The sequence below is a fragment of the Equus asinus genome, chromosome 21, assembly GCF_041296235.1.
Source record: "Equus asinus isolate D_3611 breed Donkey chromosome 21, EquAss-T2T_v2, whole genome shotgun sequence".
Taxonomy (NCBI): Eukaryota; Metazoa; Chordata; class Mammalia; order Perissodactyla; family Equidae; genus Equus; species Equus asinus.
The window spans coordinates 49,608,866-49,632,331 of record NC_091810.1 but is presented as its reverse complement, the minus strand read 5'-3'; the positions used below and the strand labels follow the sequence as shown (position 1 = coordinate 49,632,331).

Sequence of the window (23,466 nt, the reverse complement as noted above, 5' to 3'; positions counted from 1 at the left end):
CATCCTCAGTGGTCTGATGGCCAAGCCATGCAGACAAAGCGGTAGAGAATACCCGTGTGCCCGACAGCCTCAATAACAATCCCATTGGGTGGGACAGACATCAACACACATACCAAGCACAGATTACTGGGTCTCACAACCTGTCTACATTGTAAACAAACTTCCTTGAGCAATTCTCCAAGCCAGGGCCTACCTAAAGGGTTGACAAACATCAAATCATTCAAATTGAAGGCAAAATCATTTTTTTTGAAGAAGAAGATGATTAGCCCTGAGCTAACATCTGCTGCCAATCCTCCTCCTTTTGCTGAGGAAGACTGGCCCTGAGCTAACATCTGTGCCCATCTTCCTCTACTTTATATGTGGGACACCTGCCACAGATGGCTTGTCAAGTGGTACCATGTCCGCAGCTGGGATCCAAACCGGCGAACCCCAGGCTGCCAAAGCAGAACGTGCGCACTTAAGCGCTGTGCCACCAGGCCGGCCCCTAAGGCAAAATAATTTATACATGACACACAAATTTGCTTATCAACAAATAAAAAGTATCCTATTAGCTTTGATAAGATACATTATTACTCAACAAGAAGATAGAGCAATACCACTGCCAGGCCCTTAACTGTTTGTCAACCCTGGAGTTCCACTCTAGACACACTTCTCAGTTCAACTACCATTCTCCTTGGTGAGTCTCAGCTACTTTCCCAGTTTGGAATTCCCTATTTGTGAAAATGATTGCTGACCATGCACATCCAAGCTAGACCTCCCATTAACATACCCAGTGGGTACCGTAGATCTTCAACTGAACATCTCATAGCCATCTCAAACATTTATGGAGAGAACTCATGACCTTCCCTTTCCAGAATTATTTTCCTCACAGTTCCCTCCCTAACTTGTTCAATGGCAATAACATCTACCCAAGCTGGAAATCTAGAAGTTCGACTAGATAAGTAAGTGGGGGTCACAGCATGTGAGGAAGTACTTTTCTACTGGCTTTTTAGCCAGGCCTCCTTCACTGTGTGCCTCCATCCACTAAACATAACCTTCCTAAGCATCTTGATAACAAAACTTCTTCCACACACATCCAAATGTCTATCAGTGGGTAGCAGTAGTAGTGATCCCACCCAGGGTGAAAACTACTGATGTAAGTAGGGCATTAACACTGCGGTGTGGTGTAGAGTTTTTACTATTTATAATGGAGCCCTTAGAGAGTTGTAAGCTGGGAAGTGACTTATACCTTATATATCTTATATCTTATATTTTAAGAAAATTATTCTTGCTGATCTATGGAGAACTGATTGAACAGCAAAAGTAGAAGCAGGCACTGGTGGCCTGGACTAGGACGGTGACAATGGAGATAAATTTAAGAGATTCTGAGAAGTTTGGTGGTAGAACCAATGTGGCCCATTGATGAACTGGCTTTGACGACTAAGGGAAAGCAGACTCAAGGACAGCTCCTGGGTATCCGTCTTAAACAAACGGGTGGCTGATGGTACTACTTTCTGAGATGGGGAAGTTTTTGATAGTTGTGGAGGTGATGCTAATGAAGAGATGAGATATTTCTTCAATAAATCCAAGTAAATGATAAGTAGGCTGTTGAATGTGTGGGAAGCATGGGAAAGACATGGTCTAGAGAAAAAGATCCATGTGTTAATGCAGCACAGGGGTTAAGACACAGGCTCCAGAGCCAGTCTATCCAGGGCTGAATCCCAACTCTGCTACTTACTAATGGTAGCTTTGGCCTTGTCATTTAATTTCTCTGTGCCTCAGTTTCTTCATCTGTAAAATGGAGGAGATAGCAGTACATACCTCATAAGGTTGGTGTGAGAATTAAATGAGTTACATAAATGAGTTATTATATCTAACTCTGAGAACAGTGCCTGGCACATAGTGTCAGTGATTATCCTCCTCAGCAGCAGCAGTCATCTAGAGGATGCAGAAAACCATGGCAACAGAAAGACATCCCCTCGGGAGAAAGGAGGGCTAGTACTGAGAAACATCAACATGTATGATTCAGATAGAGAAAGAGGCACCAGCAAAGTCTCATGAGAAGGAAAAAGAATCAGTGGGGTAGGAGGAAAACCAGGAGTGTATAACAACATGGAAGGCCAGAGGAGTTTCAAGAAGGCAGGGATGATCTACCGTGTCATGTGTCTAAGTGAGATAAGAATAGATGAGCTAGGGGCCAGCCCTGTAGCCCAGTGGTTAAGTTTGCGCGCTCTGCTCTGGCGGCTCAGAGTTTCACCGGTTCGGATCCTGGGCGTGGACATTGCATTACCGCTCATCAGGCCATGCTGAGGCAGCATCCCACATGCCACAACTAGAAGGACCCGAAACTAAAAAAATATACAACTATGTACTGGGGGGAGTTGGGGAGAAAAAGCAGGAAAAAAGAAGATGATTGGCAATAGTTGTTAGCTCAGGTGCCAATCTTTAAAAAAAAAAAAAACAAAAACAGATGAGCTGGTTGGATCTGGCCACAGGGTGGTCACCAGTGACCTTGACAGAGCAGATTCAGTCATGAGTTGAAGAGAAAATGGATTCGCAAGTGGAGTCAGCTTGTGTAGATAAGGCTTTTGAGAACTCTGGGAATAAAGTAAAGTGCAGAAATGGGGCAATAGATGGAGGTGGATGTGAGATTAAAGGAGGGAGCTTTCATCCTAAGTCTGGTTTTAAAGACAGGTGGTAAGAGAGCTTTCATAAAGAGTATGCCAGGTGAAGGAGCACAACACTTTGTCATCAGCTCTCCTTAGGGTTCAACTCACATCACAACACAATTATCTTCCCCATGGGCTATGAGTGCTCCAAGGGCAGAGACTGTCTTATTCATCTCTGTTCCCTGGCACCTAGCAGAGAGCCCGACAAGGGCAGAGCAATGTTTGTGGTGTAAATGGACAAACTCATCTTTCCCACATTGAGTATTCTTTCCAATTTTTCTTTTTCTGGTAATAATAGTTGACATCTAAGTCCCTTTGAGACTTTCCCAAAGGAGACATAGCCTCTGAAGAAGATGGGCATATTAAAATGAACTCCAGAAAATATCTTCACCTGCACAGATGTGCAAATTAACAGAGACCTATGAGCACCAAAAGAGGCCTGACCTGCAAATTGAACCATCAGGCCCAGGAGAGCTGAGGGGAGGGCTGATGAGCTCCATCCCTGTGAGCAAAAGCTGAGCACAGAACCCCATGACAAGTCTCCTGGCTGGTGTCTCCTACAGGCCATCAATTCTACACACCTGTACATGATACCTCTTGTTACCATAACTCTTAGGATTCTGAAAAAATTCCTACCACACATCAGATCAAGCTCAACTCTTCTCTTTGGAAAGATAACCTCTTTGCCCCCTGTACTAACGCCTTCCCCACAATCCCCCTCTCACATTGCCCTAGGCCATCATCTTCTGTCCATCCCTGGCTCTGTATTCATGCTGCTCCTTTGTCCTATCAGTCTTTAAGCTATAAACTAGAGATCAAATGTCACCTTTTCCACAAAGACGCCTCTGCTGACTTTTTAACCAGTTTGTGTGTGTAGCACACATCATACTTGATTTTACTGCTTTATAAATAATTCAAAGAAATAGAAATCATGTTCTTACTCCCACAACTAGACTATAAGCTACCTGAAGCAATAATTCTGTCTTGTTCTACTTCTAGGCCTGACAGCTGGATATTTAATAGATCCTTAGGAAAGCCACCTAAGATAATACACCGTTGCCTCTATGAAACTACTTGGTCAGCCTTTCCTTAACCAATCATTTATGGCCTGAGTTTCCGAGTGTGGTTTCTAGTCTAATAGTGCCTTGTTTGTGCCAGGTCTCTCACATACATTCCCAGGAGGTCCTGCCCTTTGAGACACACTGCCTTCAGTAGCCCCGTGAGACGAGAGGCCCTATATCTAGTCTAAAGGTCTGCTAGACAAGAGAGCAGAAAGTTTACCAACAGCCTTAAAGGCGCATCTATCCACACCTCTATAACAGCCTTAAGAAGATTAACAATTAGAAAAGTTAAAAGAGCCAAGCAAATTTAAAGTTAAAATTTCAAGAGTTCTATTTTTGCAACTCTTCTATAAATCTAAAATTATTTCAAAATAAAAAGTTAAAAAAGAGGCCGGCCCCATGGCCGAGTGGTTAAGTTCGCACACTCTGCTTTGGCGGCCCAGGGTTTCGCCAGTTTGGATCCCGGGCCCGGACATGGCGCCGCTCATTAGGCCATGCTGAGGCGGCGTGCCATGTGCCACAACTAGAAGGACCTACAACTAAAACAGAATATACAACTATGTACCAGGGGGGGCTTTGGGGAGAAAAAGAAAAAAATTAAAACCTAAAAAAAAAAAAGTTAAAAAAAAAAAATTTCAACATAGCTGCCATGGCAGAAAACTCAATTAACCAAGGCTTATCTTGACTACTTTTAAGGAACATAAAAACACCTTTGGGAAGTCCTACTGCATAGGTGGCTTATTTGAGACTCCCAAAAGTGGTCACTTTTAACAGGCCCACTAGCAGGTATTTTAATCTTCTAATTTACCTCCATTGTCCACAGATGACAACTGAGGAACAATTTCACAGCCTTCCCACTGTGATGAGTTTACAGCCTGTGTGCTAAACTACAGAGGTTCTACTATATCTATTCATTGGTGATGCAGAAAGTAGCTCCTGGGACATAGATAACACTTGGGGTGTCCCATTAGTCTCTACCTAGAACTCTTCTCTTCCTAAAAGAGCACTCCAGGCATCTACCCTCAAAGCAGTTATTAGTCATTTCATTTACCTCTAGGTACCAGGACAGAACTCTGGCCTGCTGCATAGCTTCACCTGGTGCTTCTGTGCCTTTCATCTCCACTCCACCCAAAATATTAAATACAATACTACTCCAAGACCAACATCATTGCAGTAAACAAGCCAGAGGTTGCCAGGCAAGTTCTATGTTGCACTGGGCCCTGAGGGAGCAGGCTGCCCTGCAGGTAAGTCTGACTTACGGAACAAGTAACCTGGAGCTGCTGCTGCTGCTGCTGCTGCTGCTGCTGTGTTGGTGGTGTCTGTTCCTGGGGAGTTTGTTGTTGCGGCTGCTGCTGGGGGTCCCATATATGGACAGTCTGAGCTGTATTCTGGTATGTGCCTGCTACAGCCTGCACAGCCACTGGAATGTGGATGTTGCCATTCATGAACTGTGCTGGAAAGAGAGAGTTTGCAAGGGTCTGCACTACCTCTTCATGGGAGTTTTTCACTACAGACGTGGTGCCCACCATCTTCTCCTTGTCATCCTCCAGCTTTACAGCTGCCAGGGCCGTGGGTGAGCCACTGACGTGAACTGCGTTGTAGGCTTCCTGGGGAATGGCAATGTGGGTAATGCTCTGCTGTTGAGGGTCCCCCCGGGGCTGGGCGGAGTAAACAGGGATGGTCCAGGTTTCTCCTGTAGGGCTAGTAATGGTCCCAGTGGCACTGTACAGGTGGGCACTGTCTACTGTGAGTAAGTCTGGCCTCAAGGACACGTAACTCTGCTGCTGGCCCTGTGGAATGGCCAGCACGGTGGCCACCGGCTGCCCTGAGATAGCGTAGGACACAGTGATGGGCATATCCACTTTGCGCTTCTTCACTGGCTGGAGGACACTGGCTGTGCCAACCCGCCGCTCCCCTTCCCGGGGTGAGCCCTGCTGGGACGGTGGTGGGGAAAGGGCACCCACGGTCTGGATTTGGATCTGCTGACCCCCAGCAAGAGACTGGCCAGCCACCAGCTGAGCCTGGATCTGCTGATGTGGGATGTGCTCCTCTGGGATCTCTGCAGCCTGGATCTGCTGGGCCGCCTGCACATGCTGCACCTGGATCTGGGCTGCCTGCAGCTGTGAGGGGCTGGGGTTCTGCAGAGCTGGAGTCTGGATGGAGGGAGCTGCCGGCTGTGGTGCTTGGCCTTGGATCTGCACCTGGACCTGGATGGGCTGCTCAGCAGGCTGGTGAACGGTGAGCTGTGGGGAGAGCTGCTGAGCCGAGACCTGCTGCGGAGACTGTTGCACCTGCACCTGTACCTGCAGCAACAAGATTCACCAGTGAGTGAGCCAGGCAACATTGTGAATCCAGCCCCGAAGGGAATAAGAGATCTCAGGCAGGGGCCCTGGGTACTGTGAGGAGGAGGGGCTGCCATACCCAAGGCTTCTAAGGAGGCCATAATCACCAAAAGCATATGCAAAGTTCTCTAGCATCACACCGCATTCAGAGCAACACATACCAATCTGAGAGCAACCAAGACTATCAACTGGAGTCTATGAAGGAAATAACAGAACTTTTGATCATTTTTGAGCTTCTCTTTTAAAATGTGACCCCTTTTCGCATATTGGTATAGTAGTACAAGTATACAATTTATAAATATACATTTTAGGCGTATGTTCAGAAAATACTTTAACCTTGGATGAGAGATAAAAAAGTGTGGAGACACTGCTCTAAAAGGTCAGAAAGATAAGTACATTCAATACGCATTCAATTCCCAACCCAGGATCAAAACTATTCCCACCACAGACAACTTGTGGAAAATGCAGTAGAGACAAAACTCTTGAAATCTCTTTCAGAGATGTCTCCAACTTGCTGCTAAAATGCAAGCAATGTTGAATGATTCTTTAGAGTACTTATTTAAGATACCTTTGTTTTAATAGAAAAGCCATTAAAAAAACACAAAAGATTCCTTATAATTTAATCTAAGGAAGGTTATTATATCCTGGATCACCCATTTCTGCGAACATGAATTTCAGCTCATGTCTTACTGCTGTTACTTCAGCATACAAAGCAGCATGAAAAGAGGCTATGCATAGTATGTAGTTTTAAAAAAAAGACTTATCCATCAGACATATCTAAATTACTCTGAACACAGGCAGGAATTAGCAAGGTGAAAAAAAAGAAGGCAGATGAGGGATTATATCTTTCTAATAGCAGAAGGAAACATGTAACAAAAGATAACCAAGGATGGTGCTGGGACAACTGGCTATCCATATGAAAAGAATGAAGTTGGACCTCTTCCTCATATCATACGCAAAAAATGGGACAGGATCTGAGTAGACATTTCTCCAAAGACATGCAAATTGCCAATAAGCCTATAAAGAGTTGCTCAACATCTTAGCTATCATGAAAATACAAAGCAAAACTACAATGAGATATCACTTTAAACCCACTAGGATGGCTGTAATAAAAAACGATAAGTGTTGGAAAGGATGTGAAGGAATTAGAATCCTCATACACTGCTGGTGGCAATGTAAAATTGGTGTAGCCACTTTGGAAAACAGCTTGGCAATTCCTCAAAAGTTTATACATACCATATGACAAAGATATGAAAAACAAACCAAATGACCTAGCAATTCCACTTCTAAGTGAAAGGAGTAATACCCAAGAGAAAGGAAAACTATCTCCACACAAAAACCTGGACACGAATGTCTGTAGCAGCATTATTCATAATAGCTAAAAAGTGGAAACAACCCAAATGTCCATCAACTCATGAATGGATAAATAAAATGCGGTATTTCCATAAAACAGATTATTTAGCAATAAAAAGGAACGAAATTTTGATACATGCTACAACACAGACGAACCTTGAAAACCTCTGCTAAGTGAAGTCAGTCACAAAAGACTACATACTGTATGAGTCCATTTATATAAATGTCTAAAATAAGCAAATCTATAGGAGAAGAAAGTAGATTAGTGGTTGTCTAGGAGCAGGGAATTGGGGAAAACATGAAGTAACTGCTAATGGGTACATGGTTTCTTTTTTGGGGTGATGAAAATGTTCTAAAATTGATGTAGTAATGGGTGCACAACTCTATGAAAACACTAAAACCCACTGAACTGTACACTTTAAATGGGTGAATTATATGATATGAGACTATCTCAATAAAGCCATTACTAATTAAAAAAAAAAAACATAAGCAAAGAGGTTGTGCCAAGAGCATAGGCCTTGAGATCACAGACTTAAACTTCAACTGGTGCTGTACTTTCCTGATTGTGAGTCCTCTAAGTTTCAGTTTCCTCAGGTATAATAAAAAGGGGGGAAATGCCTACCTTTTCCTGAGCGTAAAAGAATCGTTGTGAGTATAAAATAATATTTGACACAGTAGGTGCTCAAAAATTAGCTTTTCTTCCTTATAAAATTAAAATTAAAATTAGGGAGTAAGAGTTAAGAGTTAAAGCACATTTTGACATTTCTTTACCAATATCAACATACTGAATAAGAAATCAGGTATTATATGTTCACAACCTTTATTCATATCATTAGTGACTAAGAAATTAAATGTTATTTGTATTACTTCTCTTGAAATTTGTTACTTTTATAAAAACATAACTTCTTATCTGGCTAGACAATTACTACATGGTCAAAGTAAGAATTTGAAAACTCAGTGATGTAAAAAAAAATTTAATTTTACTTGAACTTAAGAGGAAGCAAAATTGAAGTGAAATGAAGGAAATGCTAAACTTCAGATAAGTATTTCCTCACCATAAGATAGCTCCTAATAGATTCCTCTTAAAAAAAAAAAAAAGGAGGAAAAGACAAAAATCTAAGAAAGGCACTCAGAGGTTGGTATTGTGCTTTATTAACTCTATATTTCTTAACAGGTTTAGCTGTAATTTTCAAGGTTATAATACTTAGGTCAACTGTCTTACAAAACCAAATGACAGACATATCTAAACAAAAAATGTTTTTTAAAAAAGCAGTTTGAAACTTCAGCCTAGATTTAAGGTGGTTTTCAAGAGATACAAAAAGGAAAAAGATCATCTCTATGCCTAGTATACCAAGGGAGGAAAGGGACATTTCTGGAGGAAGAAATTGGGTTTTAGAGCTTCAAAAAGCACTGTTTCTTACCTTCCAACAATCCCTTATAAGTCACACTGTATTTTAGTTCCCTTCACATTTGAATCATCCCTTCTCATTTAGCTCCTCCTGTCTTTTACAAAGTTTTACAGTAAAAGTTTACAAAGTTTTTAATTGCCTTTCTTCTTTCCTCCTTCTCCCCAAAACGCCTCTTCCACCAACCCCCGGTACATAGTCGTATATTCTAGTTGTAGGTCCTTCTGGCTCTGCTATGTGGGATGCTGCCTCAGCGTGGCCTGATGAGTACTGCTAGGTCTGCACCCAGGATCCAAACCAGCAAAACCCTGGGCCGCCGAAGTGGAGCATGTGAACTCAACCACCTGGCCACGGGGCCAGCCCCCCTAGATTCTTTATTTCATTGAATATATTATCAATTAAGTTTTTCAGAAGGTATGTCTGAATGTGGTCCACAGATTAGCAGCATCGGCATCAACCTGGGAATTTGTTAGAAATGGAAACTCTCTGGAAACAAAAACACTGTATCCAAGAGATATGTGCACCCCCGTGTTCACAGCAGCACTGCACCCACATATTCACAGCAACACTATTTGCAATAACCAAAACAGGGAATCAATCTAAGTCTCCATCAATGGATGACTAGATAAAGAAGTTGTGGAATATATATACACAATGGAATATTCAGCCATAAAAAGGAGGAAATCCTGCCATTTGTGACAACATGGATGGACCCTGAGGGTATTATGCTAAGTGAAATAAGTCAGACAGAAAGACAACTACTGTATGATCTCACTTATACATGGAATCTAAAAACCAAAAAAAACAAAACAAAACCAACCAAACTCATAGAAAAAGAGATTAGATTTGTGGTTACCAGAGGTGGGGAGTAGGGGGAGGAGGAATTGGATGAAGGTGGTCAAAAGCTACAAACTTCCAGTTATAAGATAAATAAGTGCTAGAGATTTAATGTACAATGTGATGACTACAGTTAACACTGCTGTATGGTATACACAAAAGTTGTTAGAGTAAACTCCAAGAGTACTTATCACAAGGAAAAAAATTTTCTTATTTTTTATCTATGAGATGATGAATGTTAACTAAACTTATTGTGGCAATCATTTCATGATTATGTAAGTCAAATCATTAAGATGAAAACCTTAAACTTATACAGTACTGTATGTCAATTATATCTCAATAAAACTGGTGAAAAAAAAGGGAAACAAATTCTCAGAACCAATCCCAGACCTAGTGAATCAGAATCCAGGGAGGGAGGGTGGGGACAGGGAGCAATTTCTGTTTTAAGAAACCCTCCAGGTGATTCTAATACACCCTAAAATTTGATAAACACTAGTCTAGAAGTTTTATTGGACGTCACTTGTCTAAGTTCTTAAGGAGTTTGCAGATGAACAATCTATTTCTTTTTCCTCAGTGTCATTCAGAACCTAAGTAATCCAGAGCTCAATACAACATAAGGACTAAGTACTCCAACTAAGGAACAATGAGAAACCATGAAGTAACACATCTTCCAAACAATCACTGAAGCTAAAAAGAGTATCTAATGCCATTTCTTATTGTTTTGTTTTTGGCTACTTAAAGTGTAAAACCAATATTTTATCTAAAGGAGAACACACTAGGGGTCTGTGCTGGTCAATTTCCAAATTCTACCTCATAAACAATTTAAAAAATTACTTTCTTATTTCCATGCGACAAAAGAACCAACTCTTCTTTCACATTTCTCTAAAGCTGCAATAGTCCAATACCCATTTGTTACACATCAAGTTAGCAATCACCTGAAATGCGGCTGGTGCAAACTACAATGTGCTACAAGTGCAAAACACAACCAGATTTCAAAGACTCATACAAAAAAAAGGGTAAAATAGTTCATTAATAATATTATACTGATTACATGTTGAAATAATATCTTGGGTTAAATAAAGGTGATTTTAAAAAGTCAATTTCACCTCCTTCTTCTCTCCCTTTTAAAAAAAGTGGCTACTAGAAAATTCAGAACAACATATGTAGCTCATATTCTATTTCATGTTCTGAGTCTCACTCGGGAGGGACTGCTGAGGATAGTGCTCAGAGTACCAGAGGAAGACCCCACTAGGTGAGGAATCACCACCTAGGATCAAAATCCACCTGGGCCTTTTAACGAAACAGTCAGCAAAACCCTTAGGGATCTTGGTAGAACTTCACTGTTCAAATAACGCTCTTCTGAAAGTGGTAAAAAGTCTTTATGCAAGTTTCAAACATTTACCGAATTCTTATTATACAAATGAACTTTAGAAAGGTGGTCAGGTAAGAGATTTAAATGTGGGTAAAAGACTGGACATGAATGGCCAGAAAAGGCAACAATAAATAGACCACCAGTCCAAAGTGATGATCAGGATCCCAATTAGCCCACAAAGTGCCAGTGAGAGAGTAGCTGATTTTAGTCCTGTTTTTGGCTGCAAACCCATGTTTGCAGAACACCATATTATGAGCGCTGTCTCCTTAAGGCAGAAGCCAGAATCACTTTCCCAAACTCGCCTGCAGCTAAAATGCAGACATGTGACCAAGGCTTCCCAAATTAGACACAGTGCAAGAAATCTGGACTCAGAAGGAAGCAACATGAAGCAGCAGGAACCACAACTTCTATTTTCTGGTGCGAGGGGAGGAATGAGGCAGAAATGGAACAGGATGGCATAAATCCTAACGAGAGACTGTGTAGGGTGAGGACCTGTGCCCAGGGGTGTGGCTGAAGGTCTCTGCCAGAGCAGGCTAGCAATGTGACCTGAGTCCTGTTCCTGGCTGTGCAGCCTCCACAACCCATTCTCTGGCCTTCTCATAAATTCCCTGAGCTAACTACTATCCTTTAGTCAATTCTTCTTCTGAGTAAACTAGGGGGAGGAAGGGGAATGCTGCCTGATATTTGTAACTAAAAACCAAAACACAGATGGATACAGGAAATATCAAATCAAGTTGAAAACTTTAAAATAGTATTTACCCTAGAGGGCGATGTTCACAGATGGGTACTAGAGATTTGAACTGCATCTGTAACATTACATGTCTTTAAAAAAAAAAAAAAAGGCAAAAAATGGCAAACTGCCAACATAGTGGGAATACTTGTTTATAAATATTTGTCTGGATGCTTTTTAAATGTATGAAAAGCACCTGGGGCCCTAGGTACGAATGGCACTAATAAGAGGAGGAAGAAGAAAACACCAGCAGCTATTATTCATTTGAGAGCTTACTACGTGCAGGGCTGTGTGCTTAGGACTTACTGTTTTATGTAATCCTCAAAGACTCTACAACACAAATTCTTTTATTTCTATGATGTAGATAAGAAAATGAGTCAAAGTGGTTAAATCACTTGCCCAAAATGACATATCTAAAGTAGCAGAGGCAGAGAGAGAACTCATGTTTGTCTAAGGGCCAAGTCTGCCTCTTGATTACCTCCTTTCTCACTCTCAGCAAGTCTAAGGGTGATGAGGAATTAAGGACCATCTCAGCATGGAGAGAATGTGCAAGAGCAAGAAGAAAATAAGGAAGAGGGACAGAAGTTGGGGTGACAAATAAGAAAGAGATGCACTTTGAGCCACTGAAGCCTTGAGATCTTTACTTCTAGCAACAAAAAAAGCAACTGCTGACAAGGCCCCTTCACCAAAGCATCCTTCATTTAGTGGGGCCAGATTGACCAACTAGCCTTATGTGAAGCCTCAGTTGCTGCCCTGAGGAGGGACAGAGAAGAAACAAGCAATTCTATGGGTGCTAAGTGAAATCTGACCCCTGGGATTCACCATCAGAGGGCCTTCTCTCTGGCACACACATTTAACTTCATGCGGATGCTTTAGGAAGTACCCAACTCAAGAGTGCTCTTGAAACAGAAGTTCCAAATGAACCCCCCTCACCTAGCTCAGGTAGACCTGACAGCCAACAGGAAACTTGGGCCTCTACTAGTATTGTACACTCTATCAAGGCATTTACATAGGAGCTCTTCTTTTGTCTTCAGAAGATGCCTCTCTATAGATGTACGCTACTGTGATACTGTGATAAAACAAATATATACTTTGGTCTTTTTGTCTCTGGTTCCCGGCCAGACTCCTAAAACCTTCATAATTTCCTAAGTGATAATAAAGGTGCTAGGAGCATCTTGTGTTCTAATGAGGCGATTCCTGTAGACTCCTAGATGGGGGCTGGTCACTAGAAAGATGAAGCCTAGATCAGACGCTTGGTACTTTCAGCCCCACCTACTATTATCTGGAGAGGGAAGAGGGGCCGGAAATAGAGTTATTAATCCACCATATCTACGTGATGTAGCCTCCATAACAATCCCAAAAGTATGGGGTTCAGGGAGATTCTAGGTTGGTGAACACATCCATGTGCGGGGAGGGTGGTGCATCCCAACTCCATGGGAACAGAAGCTCCTGCACTCGGGACCCTTTAAGACCTCACCCTATATATCTGGCCGTTCAACTGCATCCTTTATCATATGCTTTACTATATAATAAGCCAGTAAATTTAAGTGTTTACCTGAGTTCTGTGAGCTGTTCTAGCAAGTTATTGAACCCGAGGAGAGGCAGTGAGAACCCCAATTTATAGCCACTCAGAGGGAAGTACAGGTGACAACCTGGGACTTGCAACTGGTGTCTGAAGGAGGGGAGGGTAGTCTTGTGGGAAGGATCCCTTGCCTTGTGGGATCTGACACTAACTCCAAGTAGATAGTGTCTGAACTGAACTGAAGGACAGCCAGCTGGTATTGGAGAATTGGTCAATGTGTAAAAAAAATCCACACATTTGGTGGCCAGAAATGTGAGCATGGTAGTTAGTAGTAGAGGGTAAAGGAACACAGTGAGTTTTATTCAGACACCTACATTCTAATTAACCTTTGACAAATAACTTTGTCTCCTACCAATTCACTAAAATGATTCTAAGGATGTAACTACTTTGTCAAATCCAACAATCTACGTGCTGCTTCTAGGCTGGACAGATAAGGAAGTCATGAGGGCAGAGCAAACTCTGGGTAGTTTTAAAAAAGCAATCTAGGGGCCCACTGGCGCAGCAGTTAAGTGCGCACGTTCCACTTCAGTGGCCCGGGGTTCACCGGTTGGGATCCTGGGTGTGGACATGGCACCGCTCATCAAGCCATGCTGTGGCAGGCGTCCCACATGTAAAGTAGAGGAAGCTGGGCACGGATGTTAGCTCAGGGCCAGCCTTCCTCAGCAAAAAGAGGAGGATTGGCAGCAGATGTTAGGTCATGGCTAATCTTCCTCAAAAAAAAAAAATAAAAAAGCAATCTAACTTTACCAAAATTTAAAAAAAAAAAGCAATCTGGAAAAACAGCCTCATCCCTCAAGGTAGTAAATTGTTTTGAAATTTCAAATAACATTAATACAGACATAATTTTTTATTCTTATCAAAAGGGTTAGGTTGAGACACAATACTATGGGGCAAAAAGTCTTTTAACATTTGAGTTGAGAAGGCCAGTCTGTTCAGCCCTATATTTCAGTGCACACATGTCATATCTCTCTAGTCGCATAGATTCACTCACTGCACTTTAGTTACACCAGCCTTTTTTGCAGTTTTTCAAAAAAGCAGGCTCCCAGCTTAGGGCTTTCTGATTTGAAACGCTCTTTCCTCAGATAACCACATGGCTCGTTTACCGACTCTCTTTGGTCTTCAATGTCACCAGCACATTAAGGCTTACCCTGGCCACCCCAATCTGCTTTGTTTTTCTCCTTTGCACTGATCACTATAGTCTATCTAGATTTTTATTATGTTATGTATCATCTATTTCCTCCCAGCTATAATGTATGCTCCCCAAGGTCAGGAAACTCTCTCTCTTGTTCACTGCTGTACTCAAGCATCTATCAAAGGACTGTATACATAAATATAGACATATGGAGACGTCTGGGATAGGGAAGAAAAGGTTAAGAATCACTGTCCTGTACCTTTAAGTTCAAAGCAAAATATTCCCAAGCAACATATTTTTTTAACTACAAAAGTAATTCAGGGGGCCGGCCCTGTGGCCGAGTGGTTAAGTTCCTGTGCTCCGCTGCAGGCGGCCCAGTGTTTCGTTGGTTCAAATCCTGGGCGCGAACATGGCACTGCTCGTCAAACCATGCTGAGGCAGCGTCCCACATGCCACAACTAGAAGGACCCACAAAGAAGAATATACAACTATGTACCTGGGGGCTTTGGGGAGAAAAAGGAAAAAATAAACTCTTTCAAAAAAAAAAAAAAAGTAATTCATGTTTAATAAAAAGAAAATTCAAGCTCTCCTCCTTAGCATCCTACTCCCCAGCCCAATTACTGTTTCGGGCTTTACTACTGCTGTTCAAGGACGACTACATTTAACATATGTTAAAAATCAGTGATACTAACCTAGTTTTGAGAGTTTGTGTATTAGAAACACTATTTAGGAGCACAGTGTGGAGTTAAAACAGCTTAGGTGCAAACACTAGCTATCAGAATACGACTTAACCTCCCTACGCCTCATGTGCTGCTTTTAGTTTCAAAAGTTATACTTTTAAGGACCGGCCCCATGTCCGAATGCTTGACTTTGCGTGCTCCACTTCCGCAGCCCAGAGATTTGCCGGTTTGGATCCTGGGTGCGGACATGGCACTGCTCATCAGGCCATGCTGAGGCGGTGTCCCACATGCCACAACTAGAAGGACCCACAACTAAAAATACACAACTACGTACTGAGGGGCTTTGGGGAGAAAAAGGAAAAATAAAATTAAAAAAAAAAATTACACTTTTAGGCTTCTAGAAGAAAACGTAGGCAGTACACTCTTTGACATTAGTATTAAAAGGACCTTTTCGGACACCATGTCTTCTCAGAGAAGGGAAACAATAGAAAGAATAAACAAATGGGACTTCATCAGACTAAAGAGCTTCGTCAAGGCAAGGGAAAACAGGATTGAAACAAAAAAACAACCCACTAACTGGGAAAAAATATTTGCAAGTCATATATCTGACAAAGGCTTAATATCCATAATATATAAGAAACTCTCACAACTCAACAACAAAAAATCAAACAACCCGATCACAAAATGGGCTGGAGACATGAACAGACATTTCTCCAAAGAAGATATACGGATGGCTAATAGGCACATGAAAAGATGCTCATCATCGCTGATCATTAGGGAAATGCAAATCAAAACTACACTGAGATATCACCTTACACCCATTAGAATGACAAAAATATCTAAATCTAATAGTAACAAATGTTGGAGAGGTTGTGGAGAGAATGGAACCCTCATACACTCCTGGTGGGAATGCAAACTAGTGCAGCCACTATGGAAAACAGTATGGAGATTCCTCAAAAAATGAAAAATAGAACTACCATATGATCCAGGCATCCCACTACTGGGTATCTATCCAAAGAGCTTGAAGTCAGCAATTCCAAAAGTCCTATGCACCCCAATGTTCATTGCAGCATTATTTACAATAGCCAAGACGAGGAAGCAACCTAAGTGCCCATCAACAGATGAATGGATAAAGAAGTTGTGGTATATATATACAATGGAATACTACTCAGCTGCAAAACAGAACAAAATCATCCCATTTGCAACAAATGGATGGACCTTGAGGGAATTATTTTAAGTGAAATAAGCCAGTTAGAGAAGGATAATCTCTGTATGACTCCACTCATATGAGGAATTTAAAAATGTGGACAAAGAGAACAGATTAGTGGCTACCAGGGGAAAGGTGGGGTGAGGGGTGGGCACAAAGGGTGAAATGGTGCACCTACAACACGAATGACAAACATTAATGTACAACTGAAATTACACAAGATTGTAACCTATCATTAACTCAATAAAAAAATAAAAATAAAAACCTGCCATCTAAATAATGACAATTGTAAAAAAAAAATATTATACTTTTAAAGTAAGTATACAAAGACCTATAACAGAGATTAAAAAAACCCAACATTTGTGTACAATAGTTTTGTAACTGCTCAGCCTGTATTTGAGTCTGATGTTACTTTTAGTTTTTTCAGTCTTATATAAAGTTGTATCTTTAGCCATATTTCTGTTAACACCGTCTTATGATTTTGGTAGCTTTAGATTTATTAACATTGTCGATTTTCATGTAAGTAACAGTTAATATCTATTTACAATCTTTAATTAAATTATTAATCCACAAAGCCAACTTTTAGAAAATTAAATCCCATTTGGCTTAAGCCAGTTATTAATGAAAATATATTTAAGATTTTTAAAATTTATGAAAAGGAAAGATAGTCTCAACAAAGGTAAGCTCGGCTACCATTTGGTCCAAGAAAGCTTAGATACAAGGTCATTTTTAATTTTAACTATAGAGGCAAAAAACTACTTGTGCACATATCATATACCACAAACCACATCTCAGCAACTTGTATGGTAGAAATTTGTAATCTTTAGAACTACTTGAACAAGGCAAAAAAACCTAGTACGAAATTTTTTTGAAAAGGAAAAACTGAGGTTTCCTCTACTTAAACTAATAATTTGAATTAAAATTGATAACCTGGGGGCCAGTCCCGTGGCCGACTGGTTGAGTTTGCGTGCTCCGCTTTGGCGGCTCAGGTTTCGCCGGTTCCGATCCTGGGTGTGGACGTGGCACCGCTCGTCAGACCATGCTGAGGCGGCGTCCCACATACCACAACTAGAAGGACCCAAAACTAAAAATATACAACTACGTACTGGGGGGCTTTGGGGAGAAAAAGGAAAAATAAAATCTTGTCAAAAAAAAAATTGATAACCTGTGTGGGGAAGGTAACCACACAAAAGAAGGAGACTAACAAGCTGGCCAAAATATAGATCCATAGAAAAAGAAATATGATTCTTATCAAAAGAGCATTGACAATTATTACTGAATTATTATATCTCTAACTTGCTGATCAAGCTAACATTCGGTGAGCTGTAAATATAGAAATTTTTATGCAGGGGTTCCCTGAGACCTGAAAAATATTTCAAGGATTCCTTTAGTGTAAAAAAAGACTGAGAAAACCGTCAGAATTTATGTTCTTCCTTAGGAGGGCTTTCCACAACCTAAAATTACAAAATTCTTTACACTGTCTTTTAATAGATTTATTGTTTTGTTTTGTTTTGTTTTTTGAGGAAGATTAGCCGTGAGCTAACATCTGCTGTCAATCCTCCTCTTTTTGCTGAGGAAGACTGGCTCTGAGCTAACGTTGTGCTCATCTTCCTCCATTTTATATGTGGGACGCCTACCACAGCACGGCTTGCCAAGAGGTGCCATGTCCGCACCCAGGATCCAAACCAGAGAACCCCGGGCTGCCAAAGCGGAACGTGCACGCTTAACCACTGCACCACCCAGCTGGCCCTATACTGTTTTGTTTTTATTTGACTCTTTAACCCATCTGGATCTTATTTGTACTATGAGAGATATCTGACTTTATTTCCAAAAAAGGAGCAGACTGCCTTACTCTACTAAAGGAATATATCCTTTCCCCACCAATCAGCAGTGTTGGTCTTCATTCTGTACCTGGTACCTACTCATAAATGTATGCAGACGTGTGTGTGTGTTTGTGTTTTTAAGTCCTTGGTCAACTTCCAACCCATGGGTCTGAGGCTGCCCCAGGGGGCCCTTCTGCTCTTTGTATTCCTCACTTTTCGGCTTAGGGTATCCCAAGAACTGTACCCCCTTCCCTAAAAGTTCTCTCCTACATGACTTCCTCTCTCACCTGATTCTGTCTGCTTCCTCTCTTTTAGCAATTTCTCATAGTTAGTGGTTTTTGAAAGCATTTGTTTTTTCCAGCACTGCTAGAAATTCTTTTTTTTAAAGCAGCTTTTCAGTCACTTATAATGGAGAAAATATGTATTCTTATGAGTCTACCATATTGAACCTATCTCATGGATTTATTATTATATTTACATTTCTTCCTTCACTTACAAGGGATTTGGGGAAAAAGATAATGTTAATAGGTGATCTCAATCAGCCATCTGGAACATAAAGTCTCAAACAACACTTTAAACTCAAATCTCAAACCATTTTAACCTTACGAAAAAGGAGGTCCAAGTTATAAATAACAGCAGAATAATTTCTTGAACCAAAAAGTCAGCCTTCTCTTAACTACCTTTCCTGTACTTTTCCTTCTTTACAAAGATTGGAATAAACAATGACTGCATCCCTCCATGTGCCAGATGCTTTCTTATCTATTATCTCGTTCAGTCTCACACAACAGTATTATCCCTATTTTACAGATGAAAAAACAAGGGCTAAAAAGATTAAGATCATGTCAACAAATAAGAGGTCATCAAATTTAAACCCAGAAATGCAACTCTAGAGCCCATGTTCTTCCAATATACCTGCCTGCATTCCTGAGGGGCAAAGGGGCCACAATCGAACCTTTCACCTCACCAAACACACCTTGCCACACTCCTTCCTCTCCATCATGTTCCACTCCCTTTTCTATTCTCGGCTGAAAAAGCATCAAGAGCAAAATGACATGCAACCACAACAGAAAGTAGCAAGAAAGCAGCACTTGTAACTGTAGGAGATGGTTAGTTTCACCTAAGGAGGAAAACTTTTACCTTCTCAGTAAATGTATTAGTTTCTCCTCTTTCAGTAAGCTGTTTATCAATTAGCAATACTTCTTGAGGCTTATAAAGAGCAAATGCAGACCTAGACATCTACAGATGACCTCAGTCACAGAACCATACGACTAAATGAAGGTCACTAAAATATATCAGCCTTTCCATTTTAAAATAAGTTCCAAATGTCATACTTTTAGTAATCAGCCAAGCCTAGCTCCCCTATATTCTCGATCTCCTCAGGGTGCCAAAAACAGAAAGGAAGCTTCAGTCACATACAGCTGTGTCACATCCAATCCAGTCCCAGAAGACCTCTAATTTCTATATTGTTCAATTCTCCAAAGCAAACAGCAATTACCTGTGGTCTTTTCAGTTTACAGGGGATACAAATATTTTTATTCTGTGTTAACTATGAAAGCCTTTGTGTTAAATAAAATGTTTCAAAAAAACCAGAATATTCCCCTCAGGGAAAATAACCTCTGACATCTGTATACAGATATGATGCTCCTACTAACCAAAACCCTGATGGCAAATAAAATCTATTAAATAAGATGCACCTCAATACTTCCCTCTTACCTGAACCTGCTGTGGCTGTTGAACCTGGATCTGCTGTTCCTGTTGGGTTTGTGGCTGAACACTGGTGGTGACTGGACAGGCAAGTTCAAGCAAAGACCCAGCTACTTCGGTGCTGTCTGTGTAAATGCAGTTCCCACCCTGTTGGTACACCATGGTAGTGGTAGCCGTCTGCTGGAACTCCTGAAGGGCTTCTGGTCCCTTAGAGGCTAGCGAGTCCAGAAATTCCTTCATCCTGTGTTGTGGGACAGACCGCGCCTTTACTCGGATGTACTCTTCAAAGGAGATGGTGTTCTCCAGAGAATTATTCATATTGCAGAGTCTTTAGGGTTCCTAGAAATAAAATAAATGGACAGAAGTAAAAACTATGCTATTGTTTTTATATCTTGAAATGCAGAGAGCAATCACTCTCACAATCAGAGTAGAATATTCAGGGCAGCTGTATATATCTGGAATTCAAAGTCAAGTTTTATTATACCACCATATTTTTTCAGTTAACGGCATCTGAAAACTGTTTCCATAGACATTTCTTAAATCAAACTATCACAGTGAAAACAAAAAACAAAACCATGCATCACAGTACTGGATGAAACAGGCTAAAAACACATTCTTCGCCCTGCACTAGGCCAATCCCATCTTTTCTGCAAAGCCAAGCAATGGACAATAAAAGTCACATGCAAAACTGCTCTGTGACGATCACAGAGAGGGTTACCAAGGATTCTAGGAACAGGGATTACTACTGACCTGTTCTATTTCCACTGCCAACTATGTCCTACAGTGAAGGGACAGGTATGCCACCTAGCTGTTGTAAGACTCAAGAGACAGGGGATGTGTTCTTTATCTCCCATCAGAAACACTAAAAATCCCATTTCGCCATATACTGCTCATACCCTTTTGTAGCACAGCTTACTGATTAAGAGCATGGATTTTGGAGCCAGGCCACCTGGGTTCAAATCCCAGCTGGGTATCTCCTTAACTCTGTAACCCTGGACAAGTCAGTTAACCTTAGTTTTCTTGTCTATAAAATGGGGATAAAATAGTATTTACCTCACAGAGTTGACATGAGGATTAAATACATACACAGCACTTAGAAAAGTACCAGACACATAGTGTTACATAAATATTAACTGATATCATTAAAGTAAGTAGGGGGAGGGAGTTGAATAGTGCCTCAAATAACTAGGTCACTACTAAAATCATTCAGAAATGAATTCTCTAAGTCTTTCATCAGGGTATTTACCTTAAGAATTAATCTGCAGGAGTGGTTAGTAACTCTCAATTACTGGGGGACAATCATGCAATCTATCTATGGACTGTTCAGTGCCCTGCCACTGCTGCTTTTGTACCATTCTCTTGATCAGTACCACCTCGAAAACAAAAGCAGCAGAAAGATATGAGAATAACACAAACCAAGCAAACCTTTTTACCAGAAAGGACTTGCAGTCAATCTTAAATGTCTGGAAAAGTGATTTGTTCCCTTGAGCCATCAGGCTAGAAATATCAGTCTCTCTTTCACTGCCCAGATGTTTAGCCTTACGTTACAGATATAACGTGTGGCTCTACACTTGTGGCAGACAAGACTGTGTCCTGCAAGTATGAGACCAAAGAAAAAATATGTTCCTTACTGCTATTATTTTACTGACACTGGCAATATTTCTGTGAGGTGCTGTATAAATACAGTATACAAATTATATGCAGGTGCTTTCAAACAAAACAGACGCAGCAACAAGTCTTTTATAATGATGCACACGTTGCAAATATATCTCTCCATAAAAAAACAATACATATACCTTATCCTGTTTAAAATAAAAATTCCTAGGCTACTACTCTCAGGAGAGCCTCTACTTCTCAGGAAACCCCAAGCACAACAGTGTACAGAGAACAGCAAGTGCAGGTCAGGGGACACAAGGTGAAGCTGTGGCTGATAGCCTCTTGTCTTCTGAAATTTAACTCTTTTTTTCCTTTCTCACCTCTCTTCTGACCATCTCCCCTGTCCAGCTCTCCCTTCTCTCTGCTTCAGGAGGTGTTACCTTTTCTCAGAGTAGAAAATTAGGAGGTTTGCTATGAGACTTCCAGATTAAGCTATCAGTGCTATCCATTGGCACATGTGAGAAGAGTATCAAGACCAAGCAAGCCATCCTTCTGTTACATATTCAGAGCAGGCCACTCCAGTGTAGGTAACCCACAAACAATCACTCACCACTGGCACAGAATGTTTGTCAAAGCTTCCCTTTGTTAAGAGCATCACAACTGGTATTTCCTTCTTAAGAAGGTATCTCTCATAGACCCAACAACATTACAAAGTTAATGTAATGAACATGTGTCATGTGACAACATGTGACTCTAATACCTAATTACATATACCCTTCTGCTCAAAAAAGAACAAAGGAGAGATTATATGAACAGCCATTAACCAGTTCTCTATCACGCTGGTACATATTTCAGTTTTTCGCTTCCATTATAAAAGGACAGCAGAGGTCAACTGAAATTTACATTTCTCAAAATTTATTTTCTTCAGCAATTAGTTGCATTCCCATAAAATACTAAGAAACTGCTTGAATTCTGAAGACGGTCTGTGCTGGAATCATGCTACTGAGTCAAAGCAATTTTTTAAAAAGTACAGAGAATCATGCAGCAAAAACTTTTTTGTCTCAAATTTGCAACAAGATAAATGTGAGCAAACACAAATACAAACAAACATTGCAAATTAAGTTTACAGAACCAGAAAACCTTCATACAAATATTGCTTGATAAAGGCAGTCCCTAGAATCTTCCCAGTGACTTTATTTACCTTCACTCTTTCAAGTTTCAGTAATTCAGGAGACTTAAGCCTCACTTGAAGTCTGATATTAAGTATAAAGGAGAATTGCACCAACTTTTCTCCCTAGAAACTAGCTTTCTTCAGATTTCAGTTCAGAATTCCACCTAGTTTTGGTGGTTTGTCTTTGTTTTTTTAGGGGGGAGGGTAAATGTAACACATTTATCTTCTAAGAAAAAAATGTTCAAATAGTATGGCAAAGTATAAAACAAAAAGTAAAAACAGCTAAGTATCCTTTGACCTCTGGTTCTTGATCTATCAATTTTAAACACTGATCTGTCCTGAAGGAAAGGTAAGTTTAAAGCATTTAAATCACCTTTGTCTCACCAACCACTGACAATCACACTTTTATTTCTGCCACTTTTGTAACCACAGGCCCTCTAGGGCCAGTTCAACCAACCTCATCTTATCAACAGAGTAATCAAGAGTTGTCTTTCAGGAACTGAGAGTCCCCCTTGTCCAGTTCAGGCCAGTTGAGACCACCAACCCATCAACTGGGCCTGCACAAATGCTCAATAAGTCACCTTTTGATGTCAAGGAGCTAAAAACTCCTCCCTCAGAGCATGGTAACGCCGCCATTTTGTGCACATGCATCCTATGAAGAGCCATGAAGCTTGACTACACTTGTGTAAATCATCAGTTACCTCATTTCTCCTTTCCTCCAATCATCTATCTCTGCATTTCAGACCACCATACCTTTCATCCCATAAATTGTGCCCCAAGCCCTGCATGGGGGAGACAGATCTGAGGGCACATGGCCCCTGT

General features: G+C 40.9%; 1 protein-coding gene across 4 annotated transcripts in view; it reads right to left on the bottom strand.

The window, feature by feature from the left end:
• Positions 1-23,466, bottom strand: part of QRICH1 (glutamine rich 1) — a 43,614-nt gene that overhangs the window by 13,609 nt on the left and 6,539 nt on the right. For all 4 annotated transcript variants that reach the window (XM_014840366.3, XM_014840368.3, XM_014840367.3 and 1 more), the window contains 2 exons: positions 19,887-20,216; positions 4,969-6,012 (listed from right to left, as the gene is read on the bottom strand). In XM_014840366.3, the coding sequence (XP_014695852.1) occupies positions 4,969-6,012; positions 19,887-20,195 (1,353 nt within the window). In that variant the 5' untranslated portion in view covers positions 20,196-20,216. The remainder of the gene's footprint in view (positions 1-4,968; positions 6,013-19,886; positions 20,217-23,466) is intronic.